We start from the raw sequence: 17,234 nt of genomic DNA, 5'->3' as shown, positions 1-17,234 counted from the left end.
CGAAGAGAAAGCCCGGCTGGAGCAGCTGGTCTCCTTCCTCAGTGGGACGGACGAGAGCGAGCTGGCTAAGCTGGACAAGGCCCTGGGCATCGACAAGCTGGTCCAGGTAGGGGGGTGTTGGGGGGGGCAGAAGGGGGTGAGGAGCTCTCATCACCTGCAGCCAGTGTTCAGTGTTAACATTGGTAAATTAGAGGTAATTACGGAGTTACTGTAATTAATCAAAGGCTCCAATGTTGGCGTCGCTGCAGCTGACGTATCATCCAGTCAGATTTAATGATAGGATTCAAATTTCAGACTTTTGTGTCATGTCTTTGCTAAACATTTTATTTATTTTCATTGATTTTTTTTTTATAGGGCGGCTGCTTTGACCCGATGCCTCAAAACTTCCCAAACCAGCCACCCACTGCCACCCCGGTTCCCATGGACCCCAAACTCCCTGCCTACCCTCCGCAGTTTACACCTGCTCCTCAGGCTCAGTTTCCTCCAGAGCTGGTGCCAGTAGGGCCACAGGGCCTGGGGTTCGGAGCCCCCCGAGCGGCTTTTCCCATCGGGACGGGCATAGGTCTGAGGCCGGGCATGAATCAACCACAGGGTGTAGGCACGCAGCTCAGACTGCCACCCAATCAGCTGCGTCTACAGCTGCAGCAGAGGGTGCAGGGGCCGCAGCAGGTGAGGAGGCAGGGAGGGTCTTTACAGTTCTCTGTCAACCAGGTAGTTCCAGAAATGAAGTTTCTGAATAGATTTTATTCTGATTATTCTAACAAGGTTTCCTCAGTCCTCACCTTGTGTTTTCCTGTGTCTCAGCTCCAGAACAGAATGTCAGGCATGAATCAGTTTACTGCAGGAGCCCAGCACGTGAACATGGGCGTTCGTCAGGGGGTCCAACAGCCTCAGATTCCCACACAGGTCAGCTGATGGTTCCACTTGCCTCTCATAGAACAAGTCACCTAGAGTTTATCTGTACATCTTAACATGGTGTAGTGGAGTTTTTTAATTTTTCAGTACATATGTATTTATTGATAAATATGTGTAATAAATACTAAATAAATTACCAGAAATGCAGGGGGTGTATTTTTATACCTCAAGTCATTTATTTTTTTCTAACTGGATTTTTAAGAAAAATGTAACTGCACATTGTTTGTTGCAGACCTTAAGACTTTTAAGTCCATCAAAAAAATGTTTAGTCCAGGCAAATCTTTAATTAATTCAGCTAATTATGATCAACAAAATAAATTCAATCAATGTTCATATAGTGTTTACTTTCCCAAAAAAAAATTCTGCTGCCCCCAGGTGGCAAAAAATAATTCTCTGAAGCTTAAGCTGAACAAATGCTCCGTATTAGCAAATTTAAAGTGAAGAAAAGGTAAAACCAAAGTCGATAGAATTACTTGTAAAAAGTCGTTTCTCTCCTGCGTCCTAACAACACAACAACACTTGTCTGTCAGCAGCCTCCACTGAACGCCCAGATGCTGGCCCAGCGTCAGAGGGAACTCTACAGCATCCAGCACCGCCAGCGTCAGCTTTTCCAACAGAAGGTCATGTTGATGAGACAAAACATGGCGGGGGCCCCAACCGGAGCCATGGGTGCCGTCGGAACTGCGAGGGTCCCGAAGGGTCCAATCACGACACCTCAACAGCAGCAGCCGCCGCAGATGCCGCGTGAGCAGATACTGAAGTCAGTGGAAAATTCACTCATGTTTGTCTTGGTTTTGTTTTTTCGCTGCAGTCTGTTTAGTCAGTCAGGACAGAGTGCAGGACAGGCGTTTGGCCAGCAGGGGGTGTACAACAACATGAGCATCACTGTCTCCATGGCGGGAGGCTCAGGCAGCGTGGGCTCGTTACCTCCCATGGGGCAGACGGTCAGCATGAGCAACAATAACCTCAACAATGTGGGTGCGGTGTGCAGCGACCAGCAGGTTGGTCTCGTCATCGCTCGTCAGGTTTCTGTCCCAACCCCTGTCCTCAGAGACACTGCTAATCTATTTTCAGGTTATTTTAAACTCAGCCCATGGCCAGAATGAAGCACCGATAACAATTCAATTATTCCACTGTCCATTAGGGGTGTGTATTGGCCGGAATCTGGCAGGGGCAGCGATGCTACAGGCATGATGATGTAATGACTAAAATCCACCAACTGTATGAAGATACGTTTTCACTAAGACAGTGTTTTTATATATTATTGTTGATGTTGTTCCATATAAATAATTCTGTCACTTGGATTAGTTACAGATAGTGAACAGATGAGAAACAGTGCCCCCTACCTGCTTATGTTTGATTTTCTGTTTTAGAAATACACAGACAAAGAAGGATTGGTTCAATTCAAGAATCTTCCTTATTCATCATCATTATTGTCATTAATTAAACCAAAAGTCGTGACTGGATCTCACCAGGTTTTACGTTTTCACTAAGACAGTGTTTTTATATATTAGTCATTAATTAAACCCAAAGTCGTGACTGGATCTCACCAGGTTTAATCTTGTTGTGTTGGATAAAAACATTAACATATTGATGATTGTTGTGGATTTGTTCCTCAGGTGCAGCAGGTTCAAGTGTTTGCCGACGTCCAGTGCACGGTGAACCTGGTCGGCAGTGAGTCCTACTTGAACCAGGGTCCTATTGGATCGGCACCGTCCCAGAAGGGCCCCGTGCCGCAGGGCTCCCAGAACAACCAGGCCCAGCAGAAGAGCCTCCTCCAGCAGCTGCTGACCGAGTGACACCACCCCCCCGCCCCCACCCTCCAACAGCTCTCCTGCTCCTTCTTACTTCCCACGCCTCCTCCTCCTCCTTGTCCTCCTCTTTGGACATCAGCGCTCCAGATCCATTGCTGTCTCTGTCTCACCTTTTGGACGAAGGGATGGATGTCAGGACGGCTGCAGATTAGACTTGGGAGAGGTATAGTTGTGGGTGGAGCCACACAGCTGAACCACTTCTGTGGGGATGGAGGGGGGAGGGGATTCAGAGCTGGATTAAGTTGAACAGCCTGCAAACTGTTAAGGAAAAAGAAAAAGACTTAAGTCAGAAGGAGCAGCAGTGTATGTGTTTTTTATTTTGTTTTTTTGTTTTTTAAACCTGCCTGTCTAATCTGTCTGACAACCTGTCTGTCTGCCTCAGCCTATTCAAAGGCAGCGTTGTCTTTGCTGCTCATTCCTCGGTGACCTACTTCCTGCTTCCTGACCCAAGAGTAAAAAAAAAAAACAAACAAACAAACTACAGCGACACCATCGTAAGATTTGCCAAGTTGTCGTCACTGTCAAATCAGGGCCGGCCTCTCTTATGGTTTTTCTCTCCTTTCTGGTTTTTCTGTTTTTGTTTTACTCTTGTCCTGATCAGATGGTTTCTGTCAGCAGCAGCAGCAGCAGCATTTGAGAGCTGGGGCAGCAGCGTGCAGCTGCTGCTCAGCAGTTTGTTTGTTTTGTTTCCGATTTATATCTTTAAATTTCTTTCTGTTTTTGGATCCTTTTTTTTTTCTTCTACCTGTCTCTCAGCGATGTGGGAATGTTTAAAGGTTTCAGACCTCTGCGGCATTGTGGGATAGAAGCTCAGTACCAGCTGGTTCTGTGACTGTCTCTCTCTATCAGCAACAGTGCCTGGTGGAAGTTGGAGGGTTTTTTTTTTTCTACAAATGGGGAAAAAAAACTCTGCTTCTTCTTCTTCTTCTACTACTACTACTTCAACTTGGACTTTTATGAAATCCTTTTTTTTAATTATTTTTACTCTGATTTTTGGTTCATTTCTTTTATGTTAATGAAACAGAAACTTCTGCTCTCACCATCATCATCATCGTCATCTTCATCATCTTTGGGATCATCTGAACAAGCTTTGACAACAGCTGGAATTGGACAGGGCTGGATGGATGGACGAACAAACCAACGGATGGATAGATGAATGGATGGATGGATGGGAGACAGATCGGATGCTGCTCAGTTTTTGGAACTTATGTGTCTTTCTCCCCCTTCAGGGAGGAGGGTGTTTTTTTAATTATTTTTATTATTTTCAAAGTTATAAGGTAAGAAAAAGGACTGTTATAATTATTTAACTGTCTGTCCGTCACATTTTTACCCCACTCCCCCCCCTCACCTCCGCAGCTGTGAATACTGAGCCCCGTCAGGCTCGTCCTCTCTTCTCCTCTTTCCTCTCTGTGTTCCTTTGGTTCTTTCTCCTCTCAGCCTATCAGTGTTGTTTTCCACGTGCACCAAGCAGGCGGGTAGTATTGTACAGTATAGAAGGACAAAGACTTTTGGGGGAGACGGGGGTGAGCTCACTCTCCTTTCTTGGAACTGCTTTCCTGTTGTATTTTTTTTTTTATAAAAGAAAAAAAGAGAGAGAAAAGTGTAATTAACTCTGAACGGCAAAACTATGTATAATGTGATTGATCCAGGTTTTTTTTTTTTCTTTTTTCAACACAACAGATCTTTCAACGACAGCTCGTCTTTTTGTAAAATGATTCTTTTGGCATCAGGATATTGTCAGGTTGCTCATGTTGCAGTGGGGGGAGGGGGGTGAAGGAGGAAGTGTGTTTTTCCCATTTTGGCAAATGTGAAAAAGGATAGAAAAATTTAAAGCAATTTTAAAGCAGATTTTAAATATAGCTCTAGCTCTCTGGCTCTTTCTCTTTAGCACCCCCTTGCGTTCCAGTAAAGTAGCGACATTTTCTCCGGTGTGAAGGGGTTTGCTTTCGCTTTCTTTCACCAGGAAGCTAGTTAGCCATCGTTTTATTTTGTTTCTTCTTCTTTTTTTTTAATCATGTATGTACAAAAAGAACTTTTACAGACAGTACACATGTTTGTAACCATTGTATAAAAAAGTATAATAATATTGATGATAATACCCCAGAGGTGCGGCGTTGGCTGCGCTCATGGACAGTCGTGGCAGTGAACGCCTCACCTCTCCTGAGTATTGTTCCTACGTAATGACATTTACCTAGAAGCTTTAGTGGTAGAAGATCCTAACAGAAATGTGACGGACGATTAATTCAACAAAGAGATCAGACACAGGAGGGGGGCGGAGTCACAGAAAGAACGTTTTTGTTTTCTTTTAAGGATTAGAGTTGTTTTTTTGTTTTGTTTTTCTTTCTCCTCACCCCCTGAGAATGTGTATTTCCACACTTGTATGGTCTGTTTTATTTGGGATTATTTGTCTTTTTTTTATTTTATTGTTATTTAACCCTCATTTCTGGTTTCCTGGCCAAGACTTCACTCCACTGGTTACACACACACACACACACACAGAGGTTCATCAAGTTTTCTGCCTCCTACTGTTGACGACTCAGTCGGACACTGTCTCTCTCTCTCTCTCCCTCTCTCTCGTGATAACAGTGAAGTTCCACACATTGAGTGTGTGCTGACCAACAGTCCACCTCCAGCTGAGACGCTGCATCTGTGTCACAGGTCAACTCAACGTCAGACGCAGTTTTAAATTCATACATTGATGAAAATGTCCAACAGAGTTCAACAGCAGTTGTTCCGTCAGGGAACGTACAGTGACTGGGTGGTGACCCTTATGTTAGCAGTAGGTGAACTGGTGTCCACAGAAGACACCTGTTGTGGAGATGTGGGTGATGAGTTCCACCGGTCTGACCAACATTAACCTACGGCCAGACCTTTTTTATAGGGAAGAGATTTCATTTCCAAAGTTATTGGAAAGTTTATCTGGCAAATACTTTTTCCCACTCCAGGACTGGAGTCTTTTTAAACCTCTGTTTAAGGTTAAAAAAAAAAAAGTGTCCTCGGTATACCACCAGAGGGCGTCCAAGTGCCACACGTGGTTGTAGGTCCACTGACTTACATTAATACTCTTTGTTTCAATACACCTCACTGTTTTTGACTAACATGAGTTCTTCCGTCTTTTTGAATAGTTTACGTTTCAGTCTAGTTCCAGAAGTACTTCGGAAGTACTTTAGAAATACTCCATCAGCAGGGAGGAGTGTCTGAGCTTAAAGTGTTGTCGCCATCACTCACCAAATCAAAGTTAATGATTCTCTCTTTGGTCTTTAAGACTTCAACGGTTCTGAGCCTCGTAGATGATTGTCAACGTCAGGTTCAGAAATCTGAAAAACTCAACTGTCCTCATGTGGACGTCAACACCTGAAGCTGAAGCTGCTTCATCGGTGGGAGAAAATAAGGCACGTAGGCCCGTGTGGGGGCAAAAGGTTGGCCATGACGGTCGCTTGGTGTCAGCCTGTTTTAAGTCCTGGTTCATGGACTCAAACCTGACCTTTGTGTTTAGTAGTGTCACCAGCACAGAGTCACACGTTACCTTGAGGAAACTAAACTGTTGGGAACAAAAAAAAAAACTCTTCCTCTGTTTGTTATTTTTTGCGTCAGTGTTTAGGTGAAATGTTGGTCATCACTCCCTCTAGGTGGACGACACAGTCTGATGCTGCTTCAGTGGATTCATGGCTCCTCCGCCTTTTCTTGTTCACCACTCACTTCACCATATGCAACATTCAGGTCAACATTCCAACCTACTGCCCCTTGCCGACCCCCCCCTTCTTCTTCCCCAAACTTCCCAACCACCAGCTCCTCTGTTGGTGTATCATGTATTGAACACTCTGTCCTACAGTGACGTCACGTTGACCAAACAGGTGCTCCTCAGCGATCCTCGTGTAACATCACACAGAAAACTGTTTAAAATCAACACCTCATACTCAGAAGTCCCACAGTGGGAGTACTGCTGCTGTCCCCGGTTCCTAGTACTGATCCCAGTGGTGCAGAAACACCTTGAGGACGAACCCCGGAGGAAGTTGATTCTGAGTTGACCTCAGACCTGCCCGCTTGGTTAACAAGGTCAGGTTGTGGTCCGGCTCAGTTTTTTTTTTTTTTGTTTGTTTGTTTTTTATGTGGGGTTCTGGCGATGCCGCGTCCAGCAGATGGCGCCCTAGGCAGCTGCCTACGTGGCCTACAGCAGGAACAGGCTCAGCCTGTTTCCTTAGCAGCACTTAACAGAACTAAATCTGAAGCACTTCAGACTCGGAGTCGGTTCCTCACACTTCCCTACGGAACGTTCTGGAACGCTGTTTGGTCCACGTGAGCACACAGCTGCACAACATGTAAAAGAATGTATTTTTGGAGTTTCCTGATGCAACTTCTTCACTTTGTCTTTACACACACACACACTCACACACACACACACTCTTCTGCGTGGAATAGGCATTCCTATGGAACTGGTTTCCCTCTGTTCATCAACTGTCATTGACTTTATCCTGCAACGACCACAACAACGACGACGACAACAACAACAACATGCCAAAAACGACTTGTGCATTCACTTTATCATGTACTTTCTTTTCTTTCTTTTTTTATTCAAATTTTTACTTTTTTATGCAACAGCAGTTCAACGGAAGCAGCAGTCCCTCAGTACATGTACCAGGTACAAGGTTGAGTTATTTTACTAGCGTTGGTGTTAACGTATGTTGTATATAACAGAGAAATGTGAATATGTATTTGTTCAGAATCAACAGAGGAAAAAAAAAACCTAGTGCTCCGAGTTTGTGGTAAATAACTACTCGCCTCCGTCTTTGTTTTTATTTTATGATTTATTTTTTATTTTCTACTATTTTTTCATCTTTCTGGTGATGTTTGTTTGTATGTATGTATGTACATGACTATCAGTGAGTGCGTTTGTATGCGTGTAAGTGATTAATACTGTATATCTGGTGTTCTCTATGATGGAAACGATTCTTCTTCTCCTTTTTTTTTTTTTTCCTTTTTTTTTCCTTTCTCTTTTTTTCCCCAACCCTGCACAGTACCTGTGGGTGTTTCAGAGAAAAAAGAAAAAAAAACTTTTTTGCCAGAGAATGGTTTTAGCGACTGCTGAATGTGATTTTACTGAGAGAGGAGAAGAAGCAGTGTGGACTGGCTTTTTGTACGGGTTAATTTAAACAAAAAAAAGGCCATATTATTTAATTTTTTTTTCTCTGTTGTCAAAAGTTTAAGCAGATCTGGGAGAGTGGAGCCTTGGTTTTGTGGCGAGGCATTGCCTGCTGGTTCTTGTGGTCATGAGTGGGATTGTTTTTTGGTTGTTGTTTTTTTTTTGTCCTTTCTAATTGTCTGACTGATGTAGCCTCTCCTCCTCCTCCTCCTCCTCTTCTTCTTCCGTTTTTTTATTTTACATCTGTCACCAGTAATGACCAAAGCTTCAGGATGTTTTGACAAATACCATATGCAAACCTCATCATCACTGGACACCACGTGACATCACAGACATTTAGCGAGCATTGGATCTCCTGCTTCCTCCTCTCTCTCTCTCTCTCGCTCTCTCTCTCTCTCTCTCTCTCTCTGGTTTACTCGCTTCTCTTGCCTCCCTCACTTTGTTACTCCTCACCTTTTTATTATCTGTCAGTCTCAACCGTCTGAGACAGACATCTCTCCAGCGCCGCCCCTGTGGTCCTTTGCGTCCCTGAAGTGCTCACACCTTGTTTACAGAAAGCAAGAAAACATTGACTGCTAGCTATGCACCTTAACCCTTGACCCCAGTATTTCCTCCAGGTCCAGGTAGAAACCACACTGCTGTCATTGAAACCTAGAGATGAAGTTGTTTTTTTTTTTTGTTTGTTTTTTTTTCGAAATTCACACCAAAATCACCGAGATCCTGACGTTCAAGGAGAATTCTTTTCTTTTTCTTCTTTAGTGAGTTTAGAGTAGGACGCTTTTAATTTGTACTGATAAAAAGGAAGACTTTTCTCAGCTTCCAATCTCATCCTTTGATCAATTACAGTCTAAAAACACCTTTTATTTCCCATGAATACTTTATACCAAACTTGAGGTGCCTACTGTATATACTTTACTGCAGTAAAGGTGTGATCCTTTGCTGTTTAACAGTAATAACCTTGTTAACCAGGGTTTTTTTTAATTAAAGATAAAAAAACACATTTTTTCAACTTTTTAAGAAAAACAATTACTGTTAAAAAAAAGGAAAAGTTTACTGTATTTAAAAAAAATACTTTTTTTACACGCGTAGATGAATCAAGTTTATTCCAGGAGTTTTTTGCAAATACAATCTAATTTTGCACTTTATATACGTAGGGGGGAAAAAAATAAACGTTCTCAGAGTCAAACGGCCATCAGAAGCTCCTCCAATCAGATCAGTCTCTGCCCCTCACTCAGCCCCTGACCCCCGACCCCCCCCCCCCATTTTCTCCCCTTCTGACTTTTAAATATGGAACACATCTCTCAGGTTCTTTATGAAGAACTTGACTGTCGGGGATCCTCCAAACCCAGAAGTGGACTTCCTGTCTTTCTCAATCCTCTCTGCCTTTGTCTCTTGACCTACAGCCAACTGATCCTCAGAATTAAACTATGCCAGACTTCTTCAGGTGACCTGTCTGCCCCCCTTCTTCTCCTGCTCCTCCTCTTCCTCTTCCTCTTCCTCCTGCTCCTCCTCTTCTGTGCTGTCAGCTAACACCAGGTGAACTGTTAAGCCTTCCTCTTTCTTGAATCTCAGAACATTCCGGCTCACCACAGTCTCAGCAACTGTTGACACTCTTGCTCTGGAGCTGCTGCTCCTCGATCTTTGCTCTCCTGCAGCTTTGAACGCGCAAATATTTATTGAACCAGGATGGACTTTCACTTTGTTGTGTGTGGTTTTTTTTGTTTTGTTTTTTTTAATTAAGTCAGTAAAACTCCAGTGGTCCCGGGGCTTCACTTCTGCTTTTGAGCAACAATTGTGCACTGACCTAGTACGACCTTCACGTGTCCTGTCCATGCTGCTCGTCCCGCTCCTCTTCTTTGTGTTGTCGACTGTTGATGTTGGTGGTGTGCTGACACCAATGCTGGGTGACTGAGTGATCCAGAGCTCAGTCAAATCCTAGTGCAGATTTGGGTCCGTGTCCGAAGCAGGATCTGGAACCTCGGGTTTATTCGTGCTGAAGGATTGGACCGTTGTCCTTGACAGGAATTGTTCAGTGTCCTGGTACCAGACCAGACTGACACTTGACTTGTTGTGGGTTGGACTAATGCTTGGTCTAGTTGTCATCTGCATTGGTGTCTGCGCACCCTAGGTTGTGCCACAGTCCTCTCAACCTATACCTCCCGGCTCCAGTGTTCAATCCTCTGTTCTTCATGAACGTCAGTGGTCAGTGTACTTACGTGTTGCCTTACTTGGACCGAGATTCTAGGTTTGAGTGCAGTGAAGAGGTTTTTCAAAGAAGGCTCCTTATTAACGTAACTCACCACTTTGTCTTTGTGTTGGGTTTTTGTTTTTCTGTTTTTTTCATACGAGGGTGGGGGTAATGCTCTTTTGGGAGAAATATAAAAAAAAAAAAAATTAACGGAAGACCATGGTTCCACTTTCTCCCTTGTACAAATTAATATAAATAGATATATAAATAGATATAAATATATATTATACATTTTACCCATTTTTGTCCAGTTTTGTATATTACACTCATGTAAAGTTTGTTTTTAACGAGGCATCGGAGCAGCTATTTCAAGACAATATGAGTGACAATGTTCATCTGGGAGAATTTTATGCATGTATATTTTCTCTTTTTTTGTCTCTCTTTCTCTGTCTTTCCCTCCTCTCTTTCTCTCTCTCTCTCTCTCTCTCTTACGGCCCCTCAACCTTCCTCCTGTTCAGGTGTGTAACGTGAATATAAAGAAAATCTACCTTTTCTTTGGAATGTTGTAGACAATCAGTCTCAGGCCGGGTCCAGTCCCTGTAGGGAGTGAGAGCCCTGTAGGCTGATAGACAAAAAAACTCTCTCTCTCTCTCTCTCTCTCTCTCTCTCTTTCTTTCTCACTGTCTCTGTCTCTCATTTTTTTTCTTTTGACAATTAAAACTGTCTTTTTTGCATCTACTGGAAGTATTTTTTTTCTCATTCATATGTTCGTGGCTGCTCAAGTTTACACACACACACACACACACACTTCTCTACTACACTCAAAATACAAACACCTCGTGCATTTGATCCCTCTGCTTTTTCCAAGGTGAGGATGCCAACCTTGAGGAAATGATGCTTTGACTAACAAATCTATAACATCTATGAATGTGGGAATGCAACACATTGCAATAAAAAGCACCATTTGAAATGCATCATTTTCTGCCCGACTATCCTTCATCATGTGAACTATGGAGTTGGTTGACGTCAACACTTTTGCAGATGATTATGTCTTTTACTTCTCATGTAGAATTCTGGCCAAGAAGTGTCAAAAACTGTTAAATGTACTTATCCATGGCATTGTAAAAATTATTTTTGGTGGTCCTACCTTCGGGCTTCTGGGTGAAAATTCTAAGTAAATATCGGTAGAGACTACGGTACATAAATGAACCATTTTGCCGACTCTGACACAGTGATTGTAAGTAATAAATGTTTATTCTGTGGTGGTTACAACTTGTCAAGGAAACACTGTCAGAAAAATCTGGAAAAAGATTTGGAGTTTGAAGTTTCTGGCACGTGATTGTACAGTACTGTGACGTAGTTCAGCGTCTACATTTTAGTCTGAACAATGTCGTCATTTTTCTCCTGGTGGCCACAGGACTTGTCCTGATCGACGAGTGCCGCTGTGGGATTCTTGTATTCGTGGTACTCAACCACAGGGTAGGTGACCACTGTCAGGAGCAGGACGGTCAACAGAATGTACATTTTATACTCCAGACACAAGAAGGTGCTGTAGGCGAAGGAGATGACAAATCCCAGAGACTCCCACATGCGGTAGTTGGCGAATGCTGCCTCTTTGTTTTGTGAAAAGATAATTCCGTAAAGAGCTGCGAGAAAGTACGAGAACATACAAACGTTAAGGTCGGGAGTTAATAAATCAACTGTAAAATAACTACTACCACTGTTTTATTAAGATTAATTTGGTTAGAATAATCGTAGTCATCCAGATTTGTTGTGGAAAGATGACCAGGAAAGAGTCTTTAGGTTTAGTCTTAGACCTTTTACCACAACACATGATGGTACCTCAGAATTTTCCTACATTTATCTGAATGTTTTCTTGATCCCTAATGTTGAAGGTTTGGTGAGAACATCTATCTTCCTTTTGACTCTGCTCAGATCTGTTCACACTGATGATAGGTTTCCTACCGTTGGTCTGAGTTTGCCAGATAGCGTCTGACATCCCCCACAGAGCAGGAAACACAAAGAAGACGGCCAACTGGTTGGGATCAGGCCTCCATTGCAACAGACCAATGATGCAGGAGAAGTTGGTGACGGCAGCTGAAGAGACAACAGCTTCACAGATCAGATGAATGGAATGGAGGCGTTCACACCAAACGCAATAGGCGCAAATTGAACGGTAACCACACGTACACAATCAATGGTAACGGTGTGACAAAACGCGATTCAATATCAATCGATATAATTAAGAATGTAAGAAAATATCAATAGACTTAAATATTGCAATATTTCAATTCACAATATTGTATTAATATTCTACTGCGTTGTATGGATTTTAACCTGATGTTAAGATGGCAACCTGATGTTAAGAATAGCATTGTGTGTTTACTATGATGACAGTTTTAATACAGTTAAATTATTTTTTTTTAAAAACTCAATATATTGTCATGCCTGTAAAAAAAAACCTCAATATATTGTCATGCCTGTAATATCGTAGTATATTGCAATATATTGTATCGTTGCCCCTTCGTTGCTAAACGTATTGTATTGCCAGATTCTAGCCAATACACAGCTCTAATCTCGTAGTTAACATGAGCTGCGAACAGATCAGAATCTAGTAAGACCAGCCAGTCACATCTGTAAATCCCCATGTTATACCTACAAAATTAAACTACAAAGAGTTTCTTTTGTTGTTTTTTTTTTCTCTTTCCTGTAGTTGTCAGGTGTGTTTACCCAGGAGGAAGAGAGCAGCTCTGCCCGTGTACTGAGCCAGTCGGCCAAAGATGTAGGAGCACACAGAGTTTACGGCTGCGAAACACATCATGGCAAATCCAACATAGTGGATCCCCAGGGCACAGGTCACGAAGTTCTGCACAAACACAAACGGTCAGAGGGGTGTTGATGATGATTGGCCAAACTGTAGATGGTCACTGTCTCCATCTGAACCTTGGTGTACTCCCCGGACAGGAAGCTCTGCTCAAAGCCGCTGTACATGGTGAGCGGAATCAGCGTCAGCATCCTCCAGTCCCTCAGGAGTGCAAACGTGGCCAGGAAGGTCTGACAGAACGGTTCCCGGTTCTCACGGAACTGACTGGCCTGCTCTCGATCGATGTTGTCCAGGAACGCGGCGATGATAATAGTGGCCAGAACGCCGACGCCTAGAACCCAGAGGCAGAATATTAACAAAAACGACAAAGACATGTCCTTGAAGACAAGTGGAAAGAACGCCTGGGATCAGTACCACCTGGTCCTCACCAATGTAGCAGCCCACAAGTGTCCACACCAGTTTCTGAGCAGGTCTGGTGCTGGTACTGTTGGTACTGATGTTCATACCACAATCAGCTGCTCCACACAACTGAAGCTGCTCCTCCGGGATGTTGGCTGTCAGAAAACAAACAACCGTAGGTAATTAAAAGAAAAGGGAAATATATACAGTATATACTGTATATATATATATATGTATGTGTGTGTATATACAGTATATATATATATACATATATATATTTATATATATATATATATATAAATATATATATGTATATATACAGTATATACTGTATATATACATATATATATTTATATATATATTCAGTCATGTTAAATCTGGATCCAGGAAATAACATGTTATATGTATATATGACAATATATATGATATATTCCTGGGTCCATAAATCTGGATCCAGGAAATAGCAGTAATTTGGTCTAAATAGCTCTATAAAAAGCTCTATAAAACAATTCCATCTGATAAGCTTGACAACATTAAAAGTATTTGAACAGTAAAAATGGAAAACACATCTGTTACCATGCACTGAGATGGCAGATCATAAAAGTAAATGACAACACACTTTGACCCCACATGTTTCCGTGTGCATCAACATCCTGTTTGTGTGTATTACACTGTTCATCTTAAATGTTTTGTTTTTTTTTGCTTCAGTCAGATTTTCTTCATGTTCTTTCCTCTGACAAAGACAGGGGGCTCCACTAAAGGACGTAAGTGATCAAACCTGTTTCCTTCATTTATTTTTAATTTTGACTTTATTCATGAAAACTGCACTTATTTTATTTTTTTAATTGTTTTATTGAATTTTTATTTTTATTGAAATTTTAATTTTTAGTTTACTGACCTCTGCTGGATGTAACTAAAACATAATTTTTAATGGTGTTTTTTAATGTCTTTCTTCCACATCTTCTTACCAATCGCCGTGTCCTGCCCAAAGATGAGCGACGACATGAGGTTTCCCCAAACCCCCGACGACTGGAAGATGAAGAAGAAGATGCCAAAATACTGGTTGATGACATCAGCACCCTTCTTCCCCTCCAGAGCCGCCTGCTGGTTGCCAGTGATGGTCAGGTAGGTGCACTTGGCTGACCACAGGGTGGAGCCACCGAGTCCTAGGATCACTGAGGTGGGGATGAGGGTGTACCTGAGTGAGATGAAGGAATTCTCTGATAAACAGGACAGAGGGAGACTTCAGACTCCATCAACGACAAAGAGCTTTGTCCTTAAAAAAAAAAGGGTGAGGTGTCTTATGATTTCAGGGAGGTCTATCTGTTTAACTTGACTTACTATGATCGTAGGGTTCTGTTGTTCGTAGCACCAGAGATGTCGCTAGCTATTTTGAGGCCAAGGGTGGAAAAAACATGATTGGACAAACACACTAAAATAAATAAACAACAATTGAAAAGAATTACCATCCGGGGTAAAGGTTTCCAAAGGAGTAGGAGACGTAGCAGACCATGCTGACCACGATGGTCCACTTACAGCCCAGGTTTTTGATCATGATGTGGGGTAGAAACATGGAGGAGATGATGATGGAGGCATAGATGACACTGAGGGAGGCCACACCCATCCCTTCCTCTGAATTCAGACTGCTCTGTGTGTGCACACACACACAGGTATAAATCTGTTATCTGGACTGAATTTCCGAAAGTGCAAAATAACGATGGCAGATAATGTCGTCAAACAAAGAACCAAGAATTATTCATTTCAAAACTAATTTTTATTATTTCAATTGTTTATATTGTAGCGATGCAGCAACGCAATATACACAATTAATGCCAAAAAACAAGTGAAGACATGAGTTAAAAAAATACAAACAAATGTTGGTTTGGTAAATTGGCAAAGACAGAACCCAGCAGGATCTTTAGCTGCGTCTCCTCAGTGGGTCTTTGTCAGTAAGAACCGGTTCTCAGTCTGAGAACCAGGTGGACTTAACCTGCACTAACCTGTAAACTCTGCAGACCTCCGTAGGCTGTGAACAGGGAGAGAAACGCCACTGAGACCACCAACACATTCTTGAAGTTGCGACTGATCATGGCTGCATCTACACACACACACACACACACACACACACAGAGTTTAGATGAAATAACAGAGGTAAGCTACCAGGTACAAGACATGGAGAAAGTTCTTGGAGTGGAGCACAGTGGCTGTGCTGTTAATGACAGATAACAGATCAGTCCAGAGTCCAGCCCCAGCACACACACACACACACACACACACACATATAGTTATTATCATATGACCTTCTGCCCCAACATATTTTTATGTATGCAGATGACAGTCTGGTTTTTCTGTTCAAGTTACACATTGTTTCTTCGTAATTTCTTTATTCTAATGTTTGAAGTTTAAAATAGTTTTACATTTTCTATCATTTGTCTTATATGTAAACACTGTAGTTTGAATCAAAGCTGCGTCTTTGGTGCAGCTAGCGCTTGTCTTTAAGTGGAAAACAGTTTGGGAGTCCGATCTGGCGTGTTAATCCTTAGGGTTTTTCTTCATGGACTTGATGTTTGGATGTTTACTGTCAGTTCTCAGTCTGTGTATTTGAACTGCGCACACAGTTAACTTTGTGCAGCTTTGTAAACCCCACACAACCCCTGAACTTTCATGTCATAAAAGTAGGAGTTGTTGGTCCAATACCCTCTCCAACCCAGTGTTCACTGGTAGTTTTTTGTTGTGTAAATCCTGTTTATCTTTACCTAAAGGACCCCAACATCAGCTACTGGGCTTCTGTTAGATAAAAATGTCAATTTTATCTTAAAGGACTTTGGTTCAGAGAATGCTAACAGTTAGCTCAGCCTTATCCAGTTGAACCAAACAGATAACCTAGGAAGGTTTTTGAAGTTTCTTTAAAGACTGAAACAGGTGCCTGTTGGATCAAACCAGTCTCGTCTTAAGGAACCTTTTTCATGTCTGTTCAAATTAGCTATCACATCACTGTTTTTAAAACCTGAATTAAAATACGTTCTGACCAAATGGTCCCTGAAAACTAAAATACTGAATTTACTCCACGGCCTTTGGTTCATAATATGAACATGGTTCCAGACGTTTTTTTTTTTTTCCCATTTTCCTCTTTTCCAAAGCAGTTTAAAAAACAAAAAGTCAAATTTCCCTCTGATCCGACAAAGTAAGACCAAGTACCACAGATGGCATGCGTGCCATAGATTGAGCACCACCAGTCCCAGTAGCTGCTGTATAACAGTGGTTAGTGGTGAAGGCAAACTCTGCTGTGGTTGTAGCTCATCTTAGTGACACCTGTCACTGTCTCGTGCTCGTCCTCGACCTCGACCTCTGAGCAGCTCCCCCAACAGGTTTCTATGTTGAACTGTCACGGCCTTTGTTTTATTTATTCTTAAAACCAGAACAAGTTCGTTCACAGTCTCAGATCCAAACTGTAACTTTTTTTTATTTTTGACCTTTGTCCTTTACACACCTTTAAACTGGCGATCTCAGTGAAGGGAGACCCCCGTATCAGAACTTGATCTCAAGGTGTTTAGTTGTTTTAGTTAAGAAGCTTTTTATCTGAACTCTAGTTTTTTATTGACACGTCTCCACCCTGTCAATAAACTCCGATGAAGATGACACTTTTATTATTTTATGTACTCTGTAAATATACGGCTGGACCCGCACTTACTCTACAGCAGGGGTCACCAACCTTTTTGAACCTGAGAGCTACTTCAAGGGCCCTTAGTGATACGAAGAGCTACTTGTTTGATACAATGTCATTGTAGGTGTAACTGATTCAAAAAGCACAGTAACAGTACAGTTTTTGACCCTCTTGTTGACTAGTTTTTATTTTAAGAACACAGCCTGCACCTTAAGTAGTCCACCAGCCCCCCCCGCCCCCCCCCCCCCTCCCTCGCTTGGCGTCGTCCTCTCTCCCAGCCGCCTATTAGC

General features: G+C 42.3%; 2 protein-coding genes and 1 long non-coding RNA gene across 3 annotated transcripts in view; 2 read left to right on the top strand and 1 right to left on the bottom strand.

Moving 5' to 3' along the window:
• Window positions 1–8,901, top strand: part of LOC103381159 (nuclear receptor coactivator 1) — a 38,349-nt gene extending 29,448 nt beyond the window's left edge. Inside the window, exons 17-21 of the mRNA XM_017033440.2 lie at window positions 6–106; window positions 355–669; window positions 805–906; window positions 1,449–1,916; window positions 2,535–8,901. Coding sequence (XP_016888929.1) covers window positions 6–106; window positions 355–669; window positions 805–906; window positions 1,449–1,916; window positions 2,535–2,714 — 1,166 coding nt within the window. The 3' untranslated portion in view covers window positions 2,715–8,901. The remainder of the gene's footprint in view (window positions 1–5; window positions 107–354; window positions 670–804; window positions 907–1,448; window positions 1,917–2,534) is intronic.
• Window positions 8,902–11,289: 2,388 nt separating this feature from the next.
• unc93a (unc-93 homolog A) lies at window positions 11,290–16,733 on the bottom strand. The gene is made up of 8 exons (XM_008313377.3): window positions 15,281–16,733; window positions 14,747–14,928; window positions 14,249–14,478; window positions 13,310–13,435; window positions 13,001–13,212; window positions 12,788–12,923; window positions 12,023–12,154; window positions 11,290–11,703 (listed from the first exon to the last, which is right to left on the bottom strand). Exons 1-8 carry the CDS (start codon window positions 15,368–15,370, stop codon window positions 11,426–11,428), a joined length of 1,386 nt encoding a protein of 461 aa, XP_008311599.1. The 5' UTR covers window positions 15,371–16,733; the 3' UTR covers window positions 11,290–11,425.
• On the top strand, window positions 12,096–13,159 carry LOC112487211 (uncharacterized). Its single transcript, XR_003050079.1, has 3 exons — window positions 12,096–12,233; window positions 12,771–12,940; window positions 13,022–13,159. It is a non-coding gene; the product is annotated as an uncharacterized LOC112487211 (long non-coding RNA).
• Window positions 16,734–17,234: the final 501 nt, after the last annotated feature.

The sequence above is a fragment of the Cynoglossus semilaevis genome, chromosome 7 (assembly GCF_000523025.1).
Source record: "Cynoglossus semilaevis isolate Cse_v1.0 chromosome 7, Cse_v1.0, whole genome shotgun sequence".
Lineage (NCBI taxonomy): Eukaryota > Metazoa > Chordata > Actinopteri > Pleuronectiformes > Cynoglossidae > Cynoglossus > Cynoglossus semilaevis.
Note: the sequence above shows the minus strand (reverse complement) of the source record. Positions and strands in the feature narration are given on the sequence as shown.

Bases quoted from the DNA above. Each gene is read 5' to 3' on its own strand.
- unc93a (XM_008313377.3), bottom strand. From the start codon at position 15,370: ATGATCAGTCGCAACTTCAAGAATGTGTTGGTGGTCTCAGTGGCGTTT. The intron at 13,436-14,248 runs GTAAGAAGATGT...GTTTTCTGACAG, and splicing joins TGGGCAGGACACGGCGATTG to CCAACATCCCGGAGGAGCAG. The intron at 13,213-13,309 runs GTGAGGACCAGG...TCTGGGTTCTAG, and splicing joins ACTTGTGGGCTGCTACATTG to GCGTCGGCGTTCTGGCCACT.